Source organism: Sinocyclocheilus grahami, unplaced genomic scaffold (assembly GCF_001515645.1).
Source record: "Sinocyclocheilus grahami isolate Dianchi unplaced genomic scaffold, SAMN03320097.WGS_v1.1 scaffold55.1, whole genome shotgun sequence".
Lineage (NCBI taxonomy): Eukaryota > Metazoa > Chordata > Actinopteri > Cypriniformes > Cyprinidae > Sinocyclocheilus > Sinocyclocheilus grahami.
Window position 1 is genome coordinate 162,228 of NW_015505234.1, and position 27,033 is coordinate 189,260.

General features: G+C 37.4%; 1 protein-coding gene across 2 annotated transcripts in view; it reads right to left on the reverse strand.

Moving 5' to 3' along the window:
• The window catches only part of gnao1a (guanine nucleotide binding protein (G protein), alpha activating activity polypeptide O, a), a 137,628-nt gene extending 121,521 nt beyond the window's left edge, over positions 1-16,107 (reverse strand). The window contains exons 1-2 of one of the 2 annotated variants that reach the window (XM_016270002.1): positions 15,507-16,097; positions 15,329-15,371 (exon numbers count right to left, since the gene is read on the reverse strand). In XM_016270002.1, coding sequence (XP_016125488.1) covers positions 15,329-15,371; positions 15,507-15,624 — 161 coding nt within the window. In that variant the 5' untranslated portion in view covers positions 15,625-16,097. Of the gene's footprint in view, positions 1-15,328; positions 15,372-15,506 lie in introns of both variants that reach the window. The other variant, XM_016270001.1, reaches the window with a different exon arrangement.
• Between the last annotated feature and the right edge of the window lie 10,926 nt (positions 16,108-27,033).

Consider the following 27,033-nt stretch of genomic DNA (forward strand, 5'->3'; position numbering starts at 1 on the left):
TAAAACAGCATAGTCTTCACTGTAAGAATTAAACTTTTTTGTTTCTTATTAAAGCTACAAAAGTCCTTCACTCAAGAGCAGTGTGTGATTTTGAATTTGTCTTTTGTTGTTTGATTAATATTAAGCACACAGTAGCAGCAGGAAAATAGCCCGTGGTCACTTTAAGAGCTGCACGGATCCAATTTACCGTTACATGCGTATTTTTATTCTCAACGCTTTACGTTCATTTATTACATGACCGACGAAGGTATACATGAATAATCACTAAGTGGGCCTAATGTGTGTCTGTTGTTGAACCACAGGGAGACTTTCATAGTTGCGGAGACTTTTTTTCACATTTTTTTTCCGCATTTTGACACATTTTTGCATGTATTTGACCATTTAGGCACGCACCTTGAGCTAAAAGATGACTTTACATGTCCATGTTCTGCTCCGTCTCTGAGCGCATATATCTTCCTGAGGAGCAGCGCAAGTTCTCTTTCACGCTTTTAAAAACATGAATAAATATACTTAAATAAATCAAGCACGTCCCATTTTGCAAAAGTCACTTTACATGATTTTACTGATTTGCACTTGAAATTGGGCTTTTATGGAGGAACGAAAGTGCAGCGCTGGAAAAGGAGGAGGAATGGGGGCATAATAATCGATTATTGTATTTTCATAATCGTTGGAGGCCAAAATCTAAATCGAAATAGTTTTTCGATTAATTGCACAGCCCTACACAGAGCCAAGCTACGAAAAATTGCGTTCATAATCGCACGATTATGAAATCGAAGAAATCGTTCTACAATTATGAAAGCTGTTTGCGTAGCTTGTCAATGAACTACAGCTCTGTGTAGTAAATGCTGCTTCATCTGAAAGCACGTGAAAATACCACATTTAATAACATGTTTTTACTCCAAACTCACTTCATAATGTCAGTCGAGTGTTTAAAAATAAATCCTTCTGAGATGATGTGGCTTCTTACACAGAATAAGGCACGCAACATATTTCATAGTATTCTAAGCAGTGATAAAGGCTATGCAGTGCTCTAGAGTGCGAGCTAATTTCTCAATGGTGCGACTAAAAAAAATCTGCCGTTCGAGGGGGAAAAAAAGTCTCCGCCACTATGAAAGTCTCCCTGTGGTTCAACAACAGACACACATTAGGCCCATATCGTGGTCTAAACCAATCAGAGATAGTGAAGGGCGGACCCCCCCTCTGATTGGCCGTGGTCCAGATATTCCTGTACGTGTGTGTACGTTAGAAAATGTGTGTGCTGCTGTCACGCAGAGAGAGGTGAGTAGCCTAGGCCCGTCAGATAAACAGAGTGGATGTAGCCGCGGATGATGAGAGAAGATGAAAAGAACGATTTACATCTTTTTCATTAAGAATGTTAAGTTAAGGCCTGATCCGTCCAAAAATCATAACCAATAATCTGACACGGAGCCATCAACCTCCCAGGTTATGTCAAGCCCTGGTCCGGAGACGGCATTAGATAATGAGCCACATACGATCGAGTCCGAGCCAGAGCCCACTGAAATTAAAAGGGGGAAAGTGTATACATTTCGAAGAAAGTGGCTTGACCAATTCCCCTGGCTAAGATACAGTAAAGCCGATAATATAATGCACTGCATTTACTGTAAGTAGTGTGGGAAGACCATGGCCGGCAATAGTGCATTTGTGACTGGTTCTAATACACTTCGAATTGAAACGATGAAAAAGCACAATGCATCTATAATAGGGTGACCATTCGTGCCATTTTCCCAGGACGTGTCCTGGCCAGGATATAGAAATATAGAAATCCTGGCCAGGACGCTTCCTGGGAAAATGGCACGTATGGTCACCCTAATCTATAAAACACATTACATGCTGCGATAAATGCACTGCCCAAGTGTCCCCTCTCCCCGCTGCCTTTCAGCGGCAGGCAGCAGCAAACAGATCATCAGACGAGGCCGAGATGATAATCAAGTTTAAAGTTGCCTACAATATTGCAAAAGAAGAACTTCCCTTCACTCAGTTCAAGTCCGAAATAATTCTTAAGAAGAAAAATGGCTTGAACGTAAACCCGACGTACAGCAATGATGTCGCGTGCGCCCAATTTATAGGAGTCATCGCAGATACATTGAAAAAAAAGACGTCTGTGCAAATAGCGAACAGTGCGTACTCTGTGTACATGGCATTCCTGATCGACGGAGACACAGATATCGCCACAAAAGAATGCGTCATAGTGTATGGTCGTATCTTGCGGAGAGGAAGACCGGTGAATATACCGATTAGACACATTGAGGTTGAGCATGCCCATGCCCAAGCCATGTCATGTCATGTAGCCTATGTCAATAATATGCCTACCTGTATGCCTCACAGGCAAGACTAGAACTTGTAAAACTGCGGTGTTAAATGCGATGCGGTCGAAAATTTGGGTGCACCTAAATTTTGTGCTGGTGCACCTAAGAAAAAAAGTTAGGCGCACCAGTGCAACCAGTGCAAAAAGTTAGTCTATAGCCCTGCTATGTCGATTAGCATTGCATTTTTATACACTTTATTATAATAAAAATTATAATAAGACGAATTCAGATAAACCATATATTGTCATAGTCGTGTGTTTATTAGTCACGTTGAATTAATCAAAGCAGTTAAATCTTCTGTTTATTCAGCAGCTGCTATAGGGATTTCCTGGCTTTCTTCTGCTGGGCGTATTTGGAGTTTCAGAGCGAGAGTGCCCTCTGGCCTTCGGATGGAGATTTAATGCTGATCCCAGAACCGTGCTTCACTGAAAGATACGCATGACATTCGCAGCTTCTGCCTAATCGCAATTTATCGCCTTTGCGATTTAATTCCGATCAATTGTGCAGCCCTATTTACCTCAGCAGCAATCAATCTCACATTCTCGCATCTGCAGCGCTTTAACTTTAACGTTAGATCTTTCCTATTCTTGGAACAAATTTAATGCATAAGGTTGATTCAGTATTACTCTTAATGAAAAAAACATCCCACACACAACATCAGCAATACTACTAGGGCTGTGTATCACCAGCAAAGTCACGATACGATACGTATCACGATACAGAGGCCACGATACGATAAATATCACGATACATGACTGCACTGAATTTCACCTCAGCAGAATTTAGAAAAACAGCTGTTTATTAAACACTGCTTACTATAGTGCCATTTCTAACTATTGGCAGAGCAGGCAGTTGTATGAAGGGCCTCCATAACTGTACCACAGTACAATATAGGCAATGGCATATGTTTCATGTTTACATTGTGCACTCCCCAAGGTACAATATTCTGATTGTTTGTATCTTTTTTTAAGCCTATAAATAATAATGTACTCGTTCTAATACATTTATATTGTAATGTACTCATTCTAATATGTTTAAAAAATCATTTACATTGCTGGTAGGTTATCATCGCACAAATTAACACACTCTCTACAATTAAAAAATTTAAATTAGAAGAGTTCTAAACCAACGCGCTGTCTTCACTGTATCTAACGCACACACGCTCAAGGCTGATTTAAGGCTGATTTATATTCGACACGTCTGCAAGTTCGCTTTGAGTGCGTGCAACGTCGTTACGCGTGGCGGTGTGCACAACATTTTTTGTAAATTTTCCGCGCAGCTCTGCTTCCGAAGATGCATGAGTTCAAAGTGACCCTAGCCGAACAGAAGCAGTTTGATGTTAAGTGCAGTCACACACACCGATCACGCACTCACAGGGCCAGCTGTATCGATACTCGTATCGTCAAATCTCTGTGACGATACATCGTCGTATCGATATTTTGAACACAGCACTAAATACTACAATGACAAAGTAGCTTATATTAAACATAAAACTTTTATTAACAGAACGAATAAGACATACCCGCGTTGTAACAAATAAATAAAAGGTTTTTGGATTTTCCCCTTACTTCAAACGAATGCTTAGTTTGTGGCTCATTATTATTATTATTTTAAAAAGTCTATACAATAAAACAGCAAAACATTTAACTTTAATTAACAATATGAATAAGGAAAATATGTTTTATCCACATTGTAACACAAATAAATAAACAGTCTTTGGATTTCCCCTTTCTTTAAAACGATCATAGTTTGCGGTTCATTATTAGCCTATTAATTAAAACACCTCAGCCATAAAATAGTACAATGGCAAATTTGCATAGGCCTATATTAAACATCTAACTTTTATTAACAAAATGAATAAGACGGATATAGCCTACTTGCGTTGTAACCTAAATAAATAAGGTATTTCCCCTCTTTTAAAACAAATGCTTAGTTTATGGTTCATTGTTTTATTTATTTATTTACTTATTTTTAATGAAAACAGCAACAATAAAGACGCTTATATTAAATGAAGAAATTAAACTTTTATTAACAAAAGGTGCACTTTTGGATCATAGAGTCTCACATCACTCTCGTCACGTGACTAGAGGTCGACCGATAAGGGTTTTTCACTGGCCGATGCCGATGCCGATATTTAGAAATCAGGGCAGCCGATGGCCGATATATGATGCCGATTTTTTGGCCGATTTTTTTTTCTCCTTCATCTCATGAAAGTGAGTTTGAGTAAATGATTATTGCAGGGTACAAGATAGTAATAGTAGTAGTAGCCTAATTCAGAGTAATAATACATGGCTCAAAATTTAAGCACCTTCTCAGGTTCTGAAGCATACTTTTTGTTTATGTTTGCTGACAGACACCAGTGTTTCCCACAGACTTGCAAATGCAAATTCATTAACTGCCAGCAGGAGGTGCTATTGGAGCGGGAGATATAACGGTTTCCCTGGTAACGGCTGTAATCGAATAAACACTGCACTCACAAATGCTACTTTATCAGGCATTACAGGAAAGACGAAATGAAAATGACAAGCTTTTCTGAAGACGAAAATACATTCAAAGATACATTCATATAAAAACAACTGTGATACATTTTAATTTTGAAACACGCAGTGCTCAGTTTATTCAACAAAGTATAAGCCTTTTGGAAAATCTATTTACTCAATGTATGGGAAACACTGGAAACTGCTATAAGTCAAATGGCCAAGTGATAACAAAAATAAAAGAGTTCACACATATTACACAGCCCGCTGCTCATAACTGCTTAGAGTGCACTGGCCACGAGGGATGACATCGTGGACGCTATTGTTGGACCTACACACATTTCATGAGGAAAGTTAACGTGCACGTTATAATCAGCCCAGAAGTTTCGTCTGAATTGCATGTGTTTCTACTTTCACAAGCAAATTACTTGTTGCACTTATGAATATGATAACTTTCCGGCACCAATTCTAGTAGGGTAAAACGCAATTACGCTACGTTTTGCCCTGCCATCATTAGCTGAAGCTGTGTGAACAAGAAGCGGCTGCAGAGTGTGAGTTGCTCCGTCTCTCACGCAGCCGGAGAGAGATTCTCCGGCATTCCACAGTGACGCTTAGCTGCCCGCAGATGCGCCTGCCTATAAATCAGCTTAATTTGCAGCACAATTGGCTGATGCCGATTAATTAAAAAATGCCAAAAATCGGCCGATTAATCGTCCGGCCGATCAATCGGTTGACCTCTACACGTGACCAAACCCACCCACCCCGGTTTTATTTCTCAGTCCCCCCTGCTCAAAATACGTTCCCACGGCTATGGGTATATGTGATCTGAATGTTGCATGTTTAACAGAATTTGGTTTGATGGCTTTGCATACCTAGTAGCATTCACAAATCAGATGCAAAATACATGTTGCCATGGCACAGGTATAGAAACAAATACACACATTGAATAATCATATTAGAGGGCCATGCGGAGCGAAAGTCAACTCAAAAAGAATTGAGGTTTGTCTTGTTGAAAGTCACACAGTGTCTGTGGGCCAAGTCAGAGGGCATCACGGCAGAGTATTACAGCCAGAGCTCTGGGAAATTAATACATGAGAACCGTTTGTTCTCCCTGTGCTCAGTCAACTCCAATCACATCAGCAAGACACATGAAACACCCTCTATTACAGAGGGACAGAGAGTCAGACAGACAGTCAGAAGATCACTGACAGAGAGAAAATCAAAAATGGATGGGGAAGCTATAATTTTTACAGTTCATTTCACCAGCCTGTGTGTTTCATCAGAGCTCCTTCCCTTTCCCCTTCTATAGTGACTCAGAGCTTCCCCAAACACACACACATACACATTATGGTTTGCAAGTGTGTCACAGCCCCACCTAAACCCACTGCACTTGCAGCACTTAGTACATTAAAATATCTAATCTTTCTATAGGAAGATTTGCAAGTGGAAAATCGATGTAAAGCTGTAAATGGCCTTGTAATCTGCATACTGCACACTACTGCAGTTGCCAATAACAGAGCCAGCAGTACAGCAGTCACAAGCAAGGGTGCTTTGTGTCAATGCTAATTTCCTTTCTTTGCATTAAAATAGGCTTTACCCACCCAAACTGACCTCTTGACCGAATGAATGAATGAATGAAGCGTTTTAATGTGTATTGCTGTACACACAAAGTGCTTTACAATCATGTGGGGGGTGGTCTCTCCTCAACTACCACCAGTGATGCGACGGCAGCCACAAGACAATGGCGTCAGTGCGCTCACCACACACCAGCTACAGGTGAAGAGGAGAGAGAGTTATAGAGCCAATCAAGTGGATGGGGATTATTAGGAGGCCATGATAGACAAGTGCCAGTGGCGGCAATTTGGTCAGAAACCTCTTTGGCCTCTTCAATTTACATCTACTTTGAACCTTTGAACAATACATCTGAAAACGTGCAGGGTTCAGTAAAGGTCCAAGTTAAACCCAATGGGGTCAGAGAATACACCTACTACTCTTAAAAGGCTAACTAAAGGAACCAAACACAGTGTATGATATTGAACCAAATATGTATTTAATTAATGGATTTCCTGTACAATGTCTGCACTTCATAAAATGAAATTATCATATCTCAAGGGACACATCGATATTAAAATGTTCTCTGACACCAATAAACAGATCATTACGTTCATGTTATTGCTGATAATCTATGAACAGTCATTATTACAATTTTAATTATGTAATAAATAAATAAATACAAAATTTTAATTCTTAACATTTTAAATAAATAAAAATAAAACATTACAATCAGTAAAATCATTTTTAGAGTTATATTGAGTCACGTTTCAAAAAACACTGATAAAAGCATATGTTTCTGTTGCTTTATGAAAACTTTCTGAAACGTCTGTGTATTTGACAAATATTGCATTTAATTCACTTCATCTGTGAAAGAGTATGCAAACACTGCGAGAGCGTCATTACCAGGAGCAAGCGGCTACTCTCTCCAGCCGGAGGCAGGCTAGTGTAGTTCCTCTCGAACATCCTAGTTTTCTCGAGCAAGTAACTGCATTACTACAGCTACAACGATGACTTCCGTAACCATGGAGGAAACACGTTAAGCGGCACAGTCTTGTTCTCGCTTGGGTCGCTGAGTGCGCGTGTGCATAAGAATCCAACTCTTAACAGTGTAAATAACTCAGAATGCATGAAATGACATTAAACCCCCCGTTAAGCACAGCATATTGCAGCGACACGCATGTTGCCAGTGACAAAAGATAAGTACTGCACATTCGCATAAACTAGCAGAAGCATTTAACTGAAAACAACTAAACAAGCCTAAACAACACGGATAGCCTTAGCAACATGCATGTTGCAGATAACCTGAGAGCATTAAATGGAACAAATTCGCCATTTAATTAGCTATTGAGCAATGCGAAAACTGCTGATAATACTGAGGGACCTTATATATGAATGCTTAGATAGGTGTCGTATTCCCATAGGTAGATGGGGATCAGCTGAGAGTCAGCTGATGCGAACTTGACTAACGTGACCTGCCAGAACTAACACTACGCTTGATTATTATATATAAATACTCAGCTCCAGAGTGTAACAACTGAAATTTAGACTGCTGTAGAGCTTAAGTCCCACTTCCAGGAGAAGTGAAACACACTCTCGTCTACACTGTGTAGGATTTCTGTATTCAAAAATCCAAAACCATTTAATCTGTGAGCAGACACAAACGAACATTGAAGTGATTTCACATTTTTTGTTTTTATGAAGGCTAAATACCAATAAAAGGTGAACATGTATTTATTTGCGCCATTTTTTTCCTAAAATATTATATAGTTTTATAGGAGTAGGTTTCATAGAGGTGGCAAATTAATTTTTCATAAGTTTGTAGGTACAGACATCTGTTGTGGCCGTTCTTGGCCGTTTTTATGAGGTTTTTTAATAGTGTTCATATCGATATCGGAATTATATCGTATCGACCGAAATTAAGAAATATATCGTGATATAAATTTTGGCCATATCGTCCAGCCCTAATACAGGGTCAGTTCAGTGTCTCAGCAGTTCCTGTCACCTTTGGCTTATCTTCTCAAGAGACTCAAAGAAAAGCAGTGCTAAGACCCTAACTCAAACTAGGATACATTTATTTGACAGTGATTTCACATTTTTTGTTTTTATGAAGGCTAAATACCAATAAAAGGTGAACATGTATTTATTTGCGCCATTTTTTTCCTAAAATATTATATAGTTTTATAGGAGTAGGTTTCATAGAGGTGGCAAATTAATTTTTCATAAGTTTGTAGGTACAGACATCTGTTGTGGCCGTTCTTGGCCGTTTTTATGAGGTTTTTTAATAGTGTTCATATCGATATCGGAATTATATCGTATCGACCGAAATTAAGAAATATATCGTGATATAAATTTTGGCCATATCGTCCAGCCCTAATACAGGGTCAGTTCAGTGTCTCAGCAGTTCCTGTCACCTTTGGCTTATCTTCTCAAGAGACTCAAAGAAAAGCAGTGCTAAGACCCTAACTCAAACTAGGATACAAACTATCTTTGTTTTACGGGCTTTCAGGGACCAGATGCATGATACGAAATGACCATTTAACACATAAATTGATAATCCCAGTCAGACAAAGGGACAGAAAACTTACAACAGACAATTTCAAAAGACAATCATTTAAGTATAAAAGGGCAACTATATTCACAAATAATATGTTGTATGCATTATATATGCTTGAGGTGTTAAAATGTAACTTTGCAACTTTAATCAATGTGTTTAACTCCTTTTAGCAGATAAAGCTATTGATATGTTAAGCTTAATGTCGAATGAAAGCTTGCTTTATTCACCAAACATTGGCGTGAATGAAAAATTGTTATCCGGCATCATTTTCTGGTGATAATATTGTTTATAAGAAGTTATTCAAACTTGCAGAAATATTCCCAACGGGAAACATGTAAAGCACTCGCTTGCTTCTTCGCCTTTCGCCGTGTTAATAGCACTCCAACCTGTGCTCACACGCTTACCATCAATGCGATCGGTCATCCAAAACTCAAACACTTCAGTTGAAACTTTGTGATTGCCAGAGATCTTCAAAAGCCTAAAGTCTCGCAAACTCAGACTTTCAGAAGAACTGCTCAAGCCTCTGCGTCATCAAGAAACCAACCAATCACCACGGAGGGCTCTCCCCAAAGGACGCCATCACGACGTCATCTCAGCAACCAATCAAAAGCCAGGACTCCCTCAGGCAACGAGGAAACCCCTCCGCTTCTCAGATTTCAGCAAAACGCAAGTACAAACAAAGCTCCTATCTGCTGAAATCGGTGCTGAATTGATAATTAAGCAGTAAACGTAAGACAAATCTCTGCTTTGTGATTCTCTCAGGTAGAATTTAAAACCACTCGTGGAAAACGAGTTAGAACTTTGGGAACTTCATACAAACTCCGTAACTTTCATTCTTCAGAACTGTATGTGTGTGTGTGTATATGTGTATGTCTTAGCTTAGGTCAATGTAATCTAGAATAGTCAATAAATTCTTGTTTCATTTATAAAGAATCATTGTCTTGCATTGTCATTTTAAAGTTAAAACTCTGCCTAGATCCTTGTTACCTTGCTCAAAATTAATAAAATTACCATTTTGTTTATGTGTCGTTGGCCACAAAGTAATATGAACAGAATTGGTCATATACACGGACGTTAACGTCTCGCTGGACGACCGTTGATAAAGTGTAAACTATCAAATTTGAAATCAGTTCTAATCAGGTTGACTCCGAATTTTCAGATTCGAGTCCTCTCAAAACCTGAATTAATTAATAATAATTAATTCAGCATCAATAGTCAACTAATTAATTGTTCATTAATAATAATTAATTCCCTAAGAAAAATAATCTGACATTACAACTGTGCCACTATTATTGCTGTATCTTACAGTATTCTTCATCTAAACCTTCATCGGATACCAATAACTCAACACATAACGTCTTCTAGATACTAGAGACATGATGTTTCATGCTCGGCTACTCAAGTACATGGCCAGAGTTTAGCTTCATGGCCATGCAGATGGAGTGTAACTGAACAGCTGGGTCCTCTGCTTCAACCCTTCAATTAGCCAGCTACAGGACAGCCCAGCATATTGCATACTGCAGGGATCACTTTAGAAAAAACAAACATTTTTAATCCTATCCAGTCTATCCAGCAGCAGAAGTCCGCTTTTAAAGGATAATATGACGAGTGGCCTTGGATTACAGTTCACGGATTAGACAACAGAACCGACATTGTTTAGATGGGAAAATAGTCTAAATTAGGGCTTTCACAACTCATTGTTACTTCAGAAGAAAAGTAATCTAGTCAATATTTACTTTATGTGACTCAAAATATTCACCACATCGTCAGCATTTTTTTTTTTTGGCAAGTCCAGCATTATTCACAAAGAGTGTGTAATTGAAATTTCTTCACATCTCCGTTTTTAGATTCAGTCTACATTGTGATGTCCTATTTGCTTACAGTTTCTGTTAGTCTCTGGGCGACACTTGATTAGTTTCAGAGCGATTTGCAATAAGTTTGGCTTGTATTTTCACTTCAAATTAACTTAGCCTATCTCAGATGTCCGCAACATAAGCACAGTTCCTTTATTATATTGGTGAATGCAAACTTGCTCCAAAATCACTTAATAAAATAATTGATTTTGCTATAACAGTTTACTGTACACTAACTTCTAGATCAGTTTTAGGGTCAGTATAATTTTATGGTTTTGAAAGAAGTCTCTTATGCTAATCAAGGCATTTATTTGATCAAAATACAGTAACTGTAGTATTGTGAAATATGACTACAATTTAAAATAACTGTTTTATATTTCAATATATTTAAAATTATTTTAATGGCTGCTAAATTTTCAGTAGCCATTACTCCAGTCTTCAATGTCACATGATCCTTCAGAAACGATTTGCCGCTCAAGAAACGTTTCTTATTTTCAATGTTAAAAACAGTTGTGCTGCTTAATGTTTTGGTTCATTTTTGAAAAAGAATTTGTTTGAAACATTATAAATGTTTTTACTGTCAGTTTTGATTAAGTCATAGCTTAAAAAAGTATTAATTTATTTTCAAATAAAATGTTCTGACCCCAAATTTTAAACAATGCTGCACAAAATATTAGCATTAATAGTCAACTATAGCAGCAACGCCTAGTCTAAACATGTTTAACAGGACCTGATGACATACAGCTTTAATATGCCACAACTGGCATGTAAAGGGTGTTCAGTGCACAAATCATACCTTAGAACTTATCATATATACATTTGATCTGTTTTCTGAAGGCTGCTTTTGATCATACATGCATGACATGCGTGGGTGAGGAAGTGACATGCAGGATGATAACACACATGGCTCAGTCTCCAGGGTCTATGAAACTGCTCAGTGCTCTCATCACTATATACTCAATTTTTTTTCTCTCTCCCCCCAAAACCCACAAAATGCATCTTCAATTGCTCATATTTCATTCCCATAGGACTAGGTGCCAGGAAGATGAGCGCAGAAAGAGAGAGAGAGACGTGTATGTGTGACGTGATCAGCTATTGAGAGCAGCCTGTGCACACATAAACACTCCCCTCTCACACTGAACTAATGAAGCAGATGGAGGCACTGTTGCCTGCCTAGAGAACTACATCATAATCACAGGGTTTACCAACATCTCCCCTCCTCATGCTGTGCCCTCTCTCTCTCTCTCACCATCTTTCCCACATCACCCAATACCCTGGTTTACTCTGACATGTAAAGTGCACACCTCCTTGTTTCATCCACCCTTTTCAAGCCATGCAATACAGAATACTGTTCAACTAAAGGCTAGAAACTATCTAACACACAGTGTACGCATTTTACAATGCAACAATTATAACTACATTAAATGCAATACATTGTATTGAATCTGCAATATCCTAAAAAGCATTTTAAGTAAGTGACAGTGGCAAAACATTTAACGATCTAGTTAAGCTCAACAAAAGCCCTGCAAAAGCAACTAATTCATGGCGTATTACAGTAAGAAGCCCAGAGCTACATGCTGCACTCCTTTAGGACCCAAACAGTTTAACCAGCACCATCATGATACACTCTTATTACCCAATTAAGCACATCAGAGCAACAATGAATCCTTAGAGAGGAAAGAGTCATCACTCTTTGGATGACTTAGAAATATGCCTGAGGCATTAGCTACAATAGCTTAAAAGGACAGTAGTGAATACTGTCAATAATTTGTTAAGCTGACCAAGCAATTTGAAACGGAAGAAAATAAACTATATCATTTTGGTTTCTCCTTATCCTCAACCTGAACTCATTCTGTAAGCATTGCCAGAAATGAACTTATTATATTTAGAGACATTATACACCCTTAAGTTTATTTTCTCCCTTTTTGTTTAGTAAACATAAAATCAACAATCAGATTTATTAATTGCTGAAATTGTCAATGAGACAATGGCAATGTTACCTTGAAATACATATCAAATTTAGAATTTGCTGTGAATAATGTACAAGATATCACAACACAAAAACTATGCTACAGTATATTGAAATATAAAATGTTAAATAAGAGGAATAGGTACATTTTCTGAACCATTTGAAATAACTGGGCAATTTATTTGCGTTTTTGCCCTGCTTAACTTCTGGCTCTGCTGGTCAGCTGATTTTGCAGATTTTTCTAATTTCGCTATTGTCCCACATTAAGCATTGTATTTATGGCATTAAACATTGATACACAGATGTAATACAAAAGAATCAACGTAGGTAGGTGTTTGGGAAAATAAAACAGACCGCACCTCTCTCTGAGCACGTGTGGGCCGCGCAAACGACTCACAAATCCATTCCCTGTTTTCCCTCTTGCCGCAGGTTCAACGCTCTTAACGACGGAGAAAACCGAAAATCGCCGAAGAAAGCCGATCACAGAAAAAAAGGCTGCTGGGCGCTGTCCATCACTGAAACCGCCTGAAATCCTCCGATGCACTATTTCAAAACATACCTGTGCTAATTACATGCGTTTTTCCCTCACAATGTATTACAAACGCATATAATATACGCACACAATATAACAGCATAGCCAGACCAAATATAAAATGACATTTTCTGAGGGCTAATGATTTCGTTTCGACAAAGGCAGCTCGTGCACACTTGAGAATGGAGGCGCTTCTTCATCGAATGGTTTGCATTGAGCAATAAACTACGCTTGATACAGCTCGACATATAAAAATCTCACTTACAATCTAACGCCTATTATCAATAACCATATACATAATTAGCCTATTCTATACGTATTCTATAACACACAGACCACACACCAGAGATAGTGACCATATAAATAGATTATTGCAAAGCAAGTCAAAGAGGGAAATAACCAGAGGAGTTGCATTTAATAAGACATTCAACTGAGGATAGGACATCCAAACCGCAAGGTAGATGAACAGATCGTTTTCAGTGAGGCGTAAAGAGAACGTCAGTGCATAAAAATGGCCTTGAGGAAGTTGAGCTGGTTGGGTGTCAAACCTTCTTCCTTCACCATGAGTATCAACCCAACACAGACTGCAAACGCATGAAGGCCTGTTCATGTTGCACCAACCCCATGCGCACACACTGCCGACAGCATTATCTCCAGGCACCATTTGCCATATAAGCTCTGCCTTCACCATTCACAGTCAACAGAAGGCTCTTAACACCGTATTAACTGCATAGTAGGGAGCGAGCGATAGTGTTTTTTTTATAATTTTTACCATTTAATAAATGACTTTTAAAAGTGAAAAATAGAATATGCAGAATAATTGTAATGGTTTTATTTGTGATTTTTGATAGAATAAAAATAAAACAATGTGCATTGTGATTATATTTATTATATTATTATTAATCATGTAACAATATTTATGCACATTTACATGGTAAACAATTTATTTTGAAGCCAGTACCTTCCATTGAAAATGAATGGTTGCTATGAAACAGCTTGAAAACGGTACATTAAAAATGAGTACCATGAAGGGGACACCATTTATCAATGGACCCAATCATGAAGAACCGATAACCAGTCGAGTAGAAAAGTGTGGATATCGGTAAAAAAAAAAAAGGAAAGAAAGAAAGAAAAATATATATGGGTCAAGCCAGTCATCGGTCTATACTGCATATATTTCAGGCAAATTACATATTAATCTCTAAAAGGATGCTGCATTGTTCTAAAATCTAAGGAACAGCCATTTAATTATTTGCCAGAAGGGCGCAATAGCCTATAGCCATGAAGGGGACACCATTTATCAATGGACCCAATCATGAAGAACCGATAACCAGTCGAGTAGAAAAGTGTGGATATCGGTAAAAAAAAAAAAAAGGAAAGAAAGAAAGAAAAATATATAAGGGTCAAGCCAGTCATCGGTCTATACTGCATATATTTCAGGCAAATTACATATTAATCTCTAAAAGGATGCTGCATTGTTCTAAAATCTAAGGAACAGCCATTTAATTATTTGCCAGAAGGGCGCAATAGCCTATAGCTATATATATATATATATATATTTAAGCGTATGTAGCCTATTTGATTCGTTTCTGGCGTTTGTCATAATGCAAATGCACAGGAAGACATCAGAGATATCCGTAAATGCCCACAGGACGAAGCGAAATCGGGGTGGAGTGTGGTAATGTTACTCAGACGGATGTGAAGTCAGTGGACGCCAATGGAACATTAGACTAAGAAACACGGTTCCCCAGTTGACTTTCAGCACCATTTTCGTGAACAGCACATCGACGGCGCCTCGTCTTCCCGAACCCACCAATATACATCGGCTACTGCGGATCTGCTACATCATATCATCATGTCACGGCTACAATGTATGTAACACGCTAGTGGAGAGAGAACTCCTTGAAAATATGGCGGACCTAAGAATTCGCCATCAAGCAATCGAGGGTGTGTGTGTGTGTGTGTGTGTGTGTGAGTGAGTGGGTGGGTGGGTTCGTATGTGTCTCACACAGCGCACACTGACTGACTGACTGATGGATGTCATTTAAAACATGCCACTTACTTCATCTGTTTCACGATGGTACTTTTCCCAGATTCCCCAGCCCCTGTGGAGAAGACACAGACACAAGGGAGTAAGATCGCCTGTCAAAATGAAGAGATCCCATATATGTGCATTCATCGGATGAGACACTGCGATGTGTAGGATACAGCTAGATTTGACGGGCTCCACTCCGCATTACCTAGCAGGAGCAATTTCACATCTTTAGCAGCAGTGACTCCGTCTTCTTTGAGGTTTTTCTCGATGGCTTTGCTCCTGTCCAGAGCCGCTCTTTCCTCTGCGCTCAGTGTACATCCCATGGCTAGATGAACCTCGGCTCTTTTTTTATCTCCAAAACGGTCCGGGTGCGAAATATCCTCGGTGTTTCTTCCTTATCCCTCTCTAAGGCTGTCCCTATCCCTCTCTCACGCACACACACTCTCTCTCTCTCTCCCTGTCGGCGACTAGCTAGAGCATTAAATCCCGCAAAAGACAACGTTGGGCTGGAACATAAGTCTTTGGCGCGCCTCTCGCACTGTGTAGCGGGGTCGTGGTGCTCTGTCCTCGGGCTGGGAGGTCTCTACTGGGCGGCGGCGGCGGCTGCGAGCGCTGGCATCGTTAGCGTGCGTACAATGGAGGGTCGGTATGGAGAGAGAGCGCGCTGGGCTCGAGACAATCTCGCTGACGTCAGGAGCAGAGAGGGAGAGAGAGCGCGCGCGCACGAGCGAGCATTTGAATCGCGCACCGTTAACCACAGCTAGATTTATGCCGTTATATGCAGGCGGAATGAATGCGCTTCTCTCGGTATTTCGCGCAACGCAAACGCTGTTAAACGATGTGTGTGCGGAGATATGCGGGATGAGTATTGCGTTTGTGTTTGTGTGTATGTGGGGCTGATGATTTAAAGCCGATGAGTGGGCCCTGGCCACAGGAAGAATCACAGAAAGGTGTGGCCATTAGCCTAGTGTTGACAACCTGTAACAGCACCGCCAAATGACTAGAAATCTGACGAGGGAGTTGTAAATATTTATTTTGACACGAAATTATAGACAAAATATTTAATTTCTTCATTTATTTGAAAGAACACGGTTGTTTAACAAAGCAATTTGCATAATGTCTTTCAGGGGAGTCGAATATTATTACTCATTAGGCTTCTCGTTACTCCTCAAAAAGTAGCTAATTAGTACTCTACTTATTCGCCTAACGTTACTCCCTGTCAACAGTAATTAGTTACACTACTAGTTAACGTTAACAATTTTTCCGTTACATTCCACTTCTCACAATTCTGTCATTTACACATTTTTACTTCTTTAGACAGAATCATATTTATTCATTTTCCACTGAATTATGCGATCTAGTGAGCATTGTAGAATTGTAGACAATTGTTTTAATTTTAACATTTCAAAAGAGTGATGTTTCAAAGTTAATGGCAAGGTTGTTTAACATACGATATTAGCAATGTGGAAATTACAATTTACCAGGGAGCCGAATAAACATGCTAAAAAAAATAAATGCTAAAGGTAATTTTAGGCATAGAATCTGTTAAGGTTCACCTTCTGCCATGTATATTGTAATTTAACACCACTTTCAAAGCTAAAATGTGAGTTATACATTTTATTCAGATATATGGGTCACAAAGAAAAGACAATCACAATTTCTGTTTCATGCTGACTTTAATGATGTACCACCAACTAATTACTAAGGAAAGCAAGCAAGGCCTAACTTTAGTTTTTTACAGCCCTCGTATAAAAAATGAATTAAAAAAAAGATTACGCTGCTTCTTGAACATTTTGCAATACTTTCAAATTGAAATGTCAAGTGAGTAGAGCTAATCGTTGGTTGGGGCAATTTGGAATGTCCAGTGAGTTACCATGAAAGGTTAATGCTCTATTGTGTTTGAAAATAATGTAGCCTACCACCTCACTAAACCCTACCCTAAAACCTAACTGATAGTGTTAACAAAAGCAAATGTGGAATAAAAATGTGTTTGCTGAAGCAATCATGTTATTTTAGTTTAGTTTGCTTCTACAAGTCTTTCAGACATGTACCCGAGCACTCTGTGTCACAAGTGTAAGGCTGTACCAGGTGAGCAACCGAGAAGTTTACTATGTCAGAAAAGCCATGTTTTGAAGTAATAACAAATATTGTGCAAGTAACACGGCAAAATATGCCTTTATTAATCTATAATCTGCCATGATCATAATTTATGTAAAAAGGAATTAAATTTGTTGTTTTACTGCCCCTAGTGTTCATTTCAGCTGGAAACTGCAGTGAATTGTACCATAATTATGTTTTTGGAGAAACAAATGGAGGTAGAGACATGTTTTTTTCCAATGCATCTATGTTGGTTTTTTAGCCTTTTGTTGGTTTATCTAACATGTGTCTGAAACTTATAAAAAATAAAATAAAAAAAACATGTTGAAACCTATATATTGTACCTATTAATCTATGTAGCTCTGTTAACACCTACTATTAAAAACCGTTTTGCTGCATCAGATCCCAAGTGGAGAACACTAAAAACAGGTCCAGGTCCATTTTCAACCACATATGGAGGAAGAAAATGTATGGGATCACATTGCTTTCACTGTTTCAATGTTTATATGGTCAAATGCACTCAAACAGCTTCAAAGGACTGCCTATACTCACCTAACACAACCGTTATTGGACATGTTGTGAAAAAGCCTGTCAAAACAGGGGATTTCAACTTTACTAGGTGGAATACAAAAAAGAAAGAAGGAAAATATTAAATAAATAAACAGTGGATCTCTGAGATTGGACAGCCAGACTAACCAGGTGTGCAACAGCCTTTGGATCCTCCTGCTGGAATAACAATATACAGTATAACGAAATAAACATTCATTAAAAGCTTTAATGAATATTTACACATGAATGTAGACGTACACAGATATGTCTTGTCATGGTGAAACAGTGGCTGGTTTCTGAGGCTCAAATATGCTTATACACGACTTGAACTCCTGCATTTGATCTGTTTCTGACAGTTTTGGAAAATGTGAATGAGGTTTGAAAGACATTCAAAGTTCTTCTCTCTTGCATTCTGAAATTCATAGCAATAAAGCAGAATGTGAGCACATACTCTTTTGTTCTTTTGGAAGCCATTTTTGTCTTTGTCTGCCTTTTTCTTTTGCTAGACTGTGATCACTGAACCTGCATTTGGTGAGAATCTGTCTCTGTCTCGCTTTCTCTCATACATTATGACTATATTTCAGTTCACTTCAATATTTACTTTAATTTTCCAAATGGTCCAAATATGTCATTTTACAAGCCTTTATGATTTGGTTGATTGTTTTGATTTAGTTTGCCTCTGTTTTGGTTTTCGTTCATGTGACTAAATTGCTTAAGCAGCAAAGAATGTAATTTATACAAACATGCCAATCAATTCACTGAAGTGAATTAGATTTGAAAGATCTAATAAGTACAAATTCAAGTGGCTCAGTTTTCTCCTGTTCCAAAAGTGCTAGCCTACACTAAAACTGACATAATATAAAAACAAATGCTCTAGAAATGGTCCATATAATCTTATGAGAATGGAATTGAGTATGGATGTCTTGGTCCAATTTTATTGCCTTCATATTTATATTTAACTGCCTCTGTCAACACTCACCAGGCCCCTGTTATGAATATGATCTTATTTCTAATTGTCTGGTTAGATTAAAATATATTCATTACAGGTCCAGGGAATTATTATTATTTCATTTGAAGAATTTAAAAAGAACAATATAAACACACCAGATTCAATTATAAGCATTTCATTTGGCTTGAATCAGCTCACTGAACTGTACTAAGGAGGAGTCTATTCACACATTACACACAAACTCAGTGGTGTGATATTGTCGGTATTGACAGTAATTTGCCATTATGACTTGGTTATTTCACACTGCAAAAAAATATGTCCAGAAATAATTCTATAGGAACATCTTAAACATAAATCAGATTTCGCTGCTATTATTACTAAAAGCAATCATTCGAATGCCTAGCAATAATATCCTATTGTTGACAATTAACCCAGTGAAGCTTTATTGATTTGATTTGAGAAGAAAAGATTAGGGAGGATAGAGAGAGACCTAGAGAATGAGACAAAGAAGAGGTAAGAGAGAGACACTGGTAGGAGTGATTGAATCTGTGAATCTGGCAGTGGATATCCACCCACGCATCATTACAAAGCAGTTCACCCAGGCTTGTTTTCAGCATTCGTAAGAATGCATATTGCCACTGACGTGCTCAGTTTCACTACACATACATGTCATGTGAATCATGTAGATTTTCCTTTGTATATCTTTTTAAAAATAGAGATCCAGAGGGGGTGAAAATCTTAATGATTGTTTACAATTAATTGTAGTCTGATATGGATATGTGCCAAACACTGACCTTTTATAATGACAAAGTTTTATTGCATCCAATCATAACAAAGCTTATTTAAATGCACTCAAGTCATGAAAAAATATGTAGAGACAGAAGCAAGACAACAGACTAGAATCAGTTCTTCTTATTTCCTATAATCCATTACCTGAAAGTGAAATCTGTGCCATAAACAGTTGCACTTAATGCAGGGCTACAGTATGCTAGGACAGGTAGGTTTTTTTTAATGTAAATTTAGGACTTTTTGAGACCAAGAAAAGAACATTTCTGGAATAAATTGGATGGAACAATATGTCAGTATGTTCTCTAAATGTAAATCTCTAGGGAGCTCACAAGTATTTGAGTTTGCATCATTGACAGATATTTGTTATTGATTTGAGCATAAAAATTACTTTATAAATTTAAGACTTTCTGGACTGATTTAAAACATTTTTTCAGCCATAATTTGTGGAAGGATGAATTAAGACTTTCAAAACCCAAAGTCTGCAACAAATGTTCAATAGCATGATGTATTCACACACAACCTCTACATTTGAGAAAAAGCTTCTTCAGGTGTTTTTCACACTTCATGAATTACTCTATTACCCTGTGAAAACAAATAAAATAGATTTTGTTTCATAGTAGCCAATTACTTTTTTACATTATCATATGAAAAATACAAAATATTATATTTTTGTGTGGGTATTTAAGGCACACGTGTCCACATTTGAATTATATTTGAAATATCTTACAATATCTTGAATTATCGCAGTATTTTGGGGTGTTATATCACTGCCATGATAGATGGATCATTGGTGTCGCCCAAGAGAGAAGGAGGTGTGATCAAAGCAAAGGGTCAAGGGTAACGCAATAAGTTGTTTGTGAAGGGCAGATGTATAGGCATTCAACTCCTTACAATCAAATTATTTAATTACCATTCATTACAAAATGATGATAAGGAAGATAACAAGTGTTCTGTTTTAGATTAATCTAAGTAATACCGTTCTCAAATAACACAGATATCAGTGTTACCGAGTTCAAATCAACCTTGAGATATACTGAGAAGAAGGAATGACACTGTGAATATTACAGGAAGCTCAGTGGACCTTAAACAATCAATGCATCTGATGCAAGAATATCAGCGAGTCATGCATGCATCATCATGCATAAATAGGTTAAGAGTTAAGAGCAAGAGTGATTATGAGACTAGTTAAACCACAATGACAGATTCTGATATCATACATTAATGCTAATTCTAATCCTAACTAAAAGTCATTATGAATAGAACCTCTTTCTTTTATTGTTGTTAGTGTTCGTTCTAGTTGGAAAAAAATGCAATGAGTGGCACAATAAACTTTTGTTCAAGAAAGAATAAACTGAAAATGTAAAGAGCATAAGCAATAGAATTACACTGTGTAAAATAGAATTGGGATTGAAATACCTTTAAAGTTCAAAAAGGCTTTCATTCTATCTTATATGTATCTCTATGTCTGTCTCTGTCTTCTCAGTTGTGATGCATGCAATTAGCTGTAATGGGGTTTGCTTGAGTTTTTTTTATGCCATAATGATTGTCAGGATGTGGCCTATATGAGAAGGGCAGAAGCTCTCAGGCTACAAACTAACACAAGATTCTCACTGGTATGAGAGTCAGAATTGAGTTTATGAAGTTTGCATTTATTAGGCACTTGGTCTTTACTTGGTCTGTTGCTTCCAAACATAACAGCAGAAATTCAGTAATCATATAAGCATACAAGTTGAGCAGTGTAGAGACAGAGAGAGAGGAAAGTGCACTTAATATGGAAACAAAATGTTTGTCATGCATTGATTTTGTATGAACTGCATGTAAACTCAATATAAATAGCTAAATGGGTTGTTGTATATACAGTTTTGACCATTTGTACAGGTAAATAGTCTAGGTAATGGTAGGTACAAAAAGGACTAGAGGTCATCTGAAGTGTTTTAGTGACTGAAATGATAAAAATGAACATTTAGCTGAAACGGGAAGGGATACACTTTTTTCCCCCTTCGGAGTAGTGCTCAAAAACTCTTTCTACTGAACAAATGATGTGTTGAACTGCATGTAAACTCAATATAAATAGCTAAATGGGTTGTTGTATATACAGTTTTGACCATTTGTACAGGTAAATAGTCTAGGTAATGGTAGGTACAAAAAGGACTAGAGGTCATCTGAAGTGTTTTAGTGACTGAAATGATAAAAATGAACATTTAGCTGAAACGGGAAGGGATACACTTTTTCCCCCTTCGGAGTAGTGCTCAAAAACTCTTTCTACTGAACAAATGATGTGCTGAAGACTTGTGTCTCCCTTGCACTGACTGACCTCTTTCAGGAGGTGATGAACTTGATGGTTGCCTTCTAGAACTGGACCATCAAATCCTGTGTCAAATTGAATTTGCTCAGTTGTAGCCCAAAGTAAATCCTCTGTTGAGACTTTTCTACAACAGTCAGGGTTCGCTTTCTATTTAAGGCCCTGTAATATTGTGGTTTGCAGGACCTTGAAGGAGTTGATTTTGGACACAGTCAAGTGATTGACAGGAGTGGAGGCTTTGGAGCCCCTACTGAAGTCCATAATCATCTCTACACTTCAAAGCATCAGCTCTGTGACTGAACCGAGACAAATTACGGTTTCGCTTCCTGTTTCTATGCAAATATGTGTCCATCTTTTGGATACAGTCTGTTATCTTACACATCACCTGTAAATGTGCGGTAGCCCTAAAATGTAGTTGGACACTTACTGTGCAAGTGGCCACACTAAGCAAATTATCTGTAAACAAATTGTCCTAGAACTAACGTCACTTTTTAGAGCTAGTTTGCATGATGAAGTCAGTTCCCATTCAGTCAGTCACTCTCGGGCGAGATCCCAATTCGTCAGTCACTGACGTAACGTCTCCGTTCCCTCCTTCAGGGAACGAGGGTTACACAAGTAACCTAGACGTTCCCCTGAAGTTCCCCTAATGTATGACAAAAACCTAAAAATAACCTCTTTGTGTAATGTTTTGCACAGAAGTGTAGACATGTACACTTTTTTTCTGCTAGATGTTTAATTTGTGATAGTTAACCTATGTTAGCCATTCTAGATGTTTCACAAAACTTGATAACAGTGAATTAAGGCCGTCGTACCAAGGACAATATCTATAGCTACTATAGCTATAAAGTTCTAAAAATGATTCTAAATCTATAAAAATAGGAAAGTCCACGACACAACTACAATGATAATTGTGGGAATGACTTTCAGCACAGTTTTTTTACAGCTGATGAACAATAAAAACACTGACAATCAGAATCCCCATGACTTTAAATAACAGACGACGTAACTGCAATGCATGCTTATAATAAAGAGAATGTTATTGTGCATCGGTATGGATGCTAATATTTATTGTTATCATACTTGGTTTAAACAGGCCTTTAGACACGTCCCCTCTTTCTAGTGACATGCCTACAGACATATTTCTACAGATATATTTTGTGCCTTTCTACAAACATATTTGTACCTATCAAGCTGAAGCAAGGCAAACTCTGCAAGTGCTTTGAAGCTCTCATCTCCCTCCAGTGACGAAACGCTTCAGCAAAGTTCAATCTTGCTTTGTCTCTTTATTTATTCTTTGTCTTGTTATTCCTTTTAGGATGTTTGGCTCTGCAAGCCATTGTTGACAAATGAGAAATCGTGAACAATTTGCTCCTTACAAACTCAAGAAAAATGCCTCAAGCGCTCGTAGTTTCAGCCTTTCCATCTATGGACTGTCAGCTATAAATACACAAAATGATTGACAAGCAGAAAGTATTTATTGTTTGTAGAGACTGGGTCTGTTACACGGATATGTGTGATAACTCAGAGCAGATATCTTTCAGGTAATTTGGATAATTTTCTGCACACCATTTCCTAAAAATCACTTGCAGTACCTTTAATAACTTTTAGAGTAATATTAGGCAAGCCCTTAGGCTATTCTTTGGTTCTTATCATCAACATAAATGAAAAATTGTGATTTAATGGTGACCTCCCTCTGTTGTAAACAATACAGTCAGGCAGTTTGTTTTTTTCTTATCTGTCCAAACAGCACTGACTGAAATTTGAACTGATAAACTTCTTCTTACTTAACCTATACTTAAAAAACTTAACATTTCATAAAAATCAAAGCTTTTTTATGAATCAGGAGACGCCATTTGTTGTCGTTGTTGTTGTTTTAAATGAGCTCCACTGGGTGCCCTTGACAGTGATGAGCACCAGGTGGCAATTTGATTGGTTGTCTTAGCAATTCTCTGTGCACTAGAGCAGTGTTTCCCAACCTTTTCTTAGTCGCGGCACCCTTTGGAAATTTTAACAAACTTGTGGCACCCTACAAAATTAATTGTCACAATATTTGAATTTCTAACTTCGATATGATCATTTGAAAAGTATAGATATTCGGTACAACAGGGAAGAACTGCAGAATATAATGTCATACAGATATTTTTAATATTATTAAAAATTAATTTCTAATGAAGAGACCAATTTATTTGACCGATTTTAATGTAGGCTTTTATACATTTGTAAACATTATTTAATTACCATTATAACTAGCTATCTCACAAATTTTTGCTCACTCAGTGTTTTTTTTTATTTTACAGTGGGGTAATTTTGGTGCAGTAGCACAAGATAGCTTGATTTCAAACTTTGAATTGAATAAAAAATGACAAGTAAGCAGTCAGTAATAAAATAAGCACAAATAAAGAAATTAATAATGATAGCACAAATAAAAAATTACGACAGGCCTTCGAATTAAATAAATTGCTTTTTAGTTTTTCAGGTAGGTCTAACAGTAGGGTTAAGATATAAAAAAAATTATTTATTTTTTTTACCAATTATTCAAATAATGTTTAGTCCTAGAAAGCTATTATTATCAGAACATGTGAGCATAACATAGTGGTTAGCAGATCAATGAATGAAAGGGCCGCGTTACCAGAGTTGCCCATATACCACACTATCGTGCCTAGCCTTGTGTCTTGACCTTGGACTGTTTACATTGTTTGTGATTGTTTGTTGCCTGCTTTCGCCTGTTTTGTCTCACACTGGATTATACCTGTTTGCTGGTGTGTGACCCTGCCTGTTTGACCACTCTTTTGAATAAAGCCTGCACTTGGGTTCATTACTGCATTGTCACGCCTCCCAACGTTACAACAACTCATAACTCCATATATAACAGATACACAGACAGATCAATTAAATGGTCTACCCTGGAAAGTAGTGAATGATAGTCAAGTTAAAGTACAGATACTGTGGTTATAAATAAAATCGGACCTATCTAGTCAGAAAGTACTTAAGTTAAAAACAAATTAATTAAACTAGATTTAACATTTCAAGGATTTAAAAGGTTACCATTTTTTCTTGGCTTTTGAAATCGACTGATGAAATCAAGAGATGGAGGATATTAAAGTTACTTTGAAGCACAGATTTTTTTCTTTAAAAGTTCAGTTTGCTACATAATTTGTTCATCTTGTTAGCTCAGTAAAATTGACATAACATGAAGATTTATTAATTTAAAAGACTGGTGATTTGCAAAAACTGATCATGAACTTTTTTGATCAAACATAAATATGCATACATTTAATTTGATTTGATTTATGTACAATTTTACTTTTTTGCGATTTGTGTATGAAACTGAAAGTTAAAGCAAACAAAACCCTACCTGTCTGACTTTTTAAATATACACATGGCATTTGATTCACACATCTAACTATGAAACCCAAGAAATCAGGTACTTTAAGCACACAAATTCATCGCTTCCTCTAACTGTTGACTTTCAGTTCCTTCAGTGTAATTGCGTCAGAGGACATTCTATCTTCCTGTGTAGCAAAGACAGATTTCAGTTCAAACGTCACAATGGTTAGGACTTTAACTAGTTCAGCTTTTACTTCAGAAGCATGCCATTTCTCTCATGCACAGGGTGTCCAGAAGTGTGGGGGTGGAAAAGAAGCTTATGGCTCAAAGAGAGCACATGAAATAGGGAGAGAGACCAAAATAAGGTAAACAGCAACACATCTAAAGATGGGAAAGGATTTAATTCACACTAGCCAGCCCCAGTCACACAGCGACTGACAGGCCACGTTAAGAGACTTTGTCACTGCACATTATTTCAAATCATCATAAAGGAAGACGCTAAGCAAAAGCAAGACATATTGAATAACATGGTTGTTATGAAAACCCCCAGAGCACCATTGCAGTGTTTGTCCGTGTATGAAATATATTGAGAGGGACAGGCCAGGAAACTTGGGCTCACACACAAGTCAACCAATTTTCATTAGCTGTTCAGTCATGGCCTATATCTGAAATACCTTATTATATGAGAAATGTATTTTTTAATGTGTTTAAAACTGAACTGTTGTGTCAAGGTCAGTACACCGTTTGGCAAGTAATTATTTCATAAAGTATTTTCTGTCTTCTATTTCCACATGCATGAAATGAAAGTAGTTCAGAAATATACCACTTATCCATAATAAACTAAACTAAAATTATAATTTAAAAAAACATTAAAGGAATAGTTCACCCAAAAATGACTATTGCTGAAAATATAGTCTCAGGCCAAGATGTGGATGAATTTGTTTCCTCATTGGAACATATTTAGCAGAGAAATTTACTATTACATCACTTGCTCACCAATGGATCCTCTACAGTGAATGGGTGCCGTCAGCACTGGCGAAAGCAATATTATGGATAGAGGACTTGTCTTTTAGACAAGCAATGGTTTAAAGGTTTAAAGATGGATTTGTTTATTACAAACATGCAGCTTTTCACATCACAAGACGTTAATTTAGGCCATGGACTGGAGTCGTGTGGAGTATTTGTGGATTATTGTGATGTTTTATCAGCTGTTGTCATCTTATCAGCTGGCACCCATTCACTCCAAAGGATCCATTGGTGACCAAGTGATGTAATGCTAAATTTCTCCAAATCTGTTCTGAAGAAGAAATAAACTCATCTACAACTTGGGTTAGTATGTTAGTATGTTTTCAGCCAATTTTCTTTTGGATGAACTATTCCTTTAATGTCAAGTACAAAGTTGTTACTTTAAAACTCTCCTTTTGTGCTCTACAGACAAAAAAACAAAAACTTGCAGCATGTTGGTTTGGCAAAACAGAACCTTGAGTAAAAACGTATTTACATTTTTGGGTGAACAATGGAGAACTTTATGTTCCTTTCACTCACAATTTTGTTATATTCAATTCTGGAATTAAATTAGTGTATTGAACAACAAATGTCCTTCAAAAGTACTGCTAAAAATCCATTTAAACAGCTGCACGGCAAGTGTGCATCATATATTGCACACTAAATTACTTATTTTAAATCAGAGCCTTTATCAAAGCTCTTGAATATTTCAAG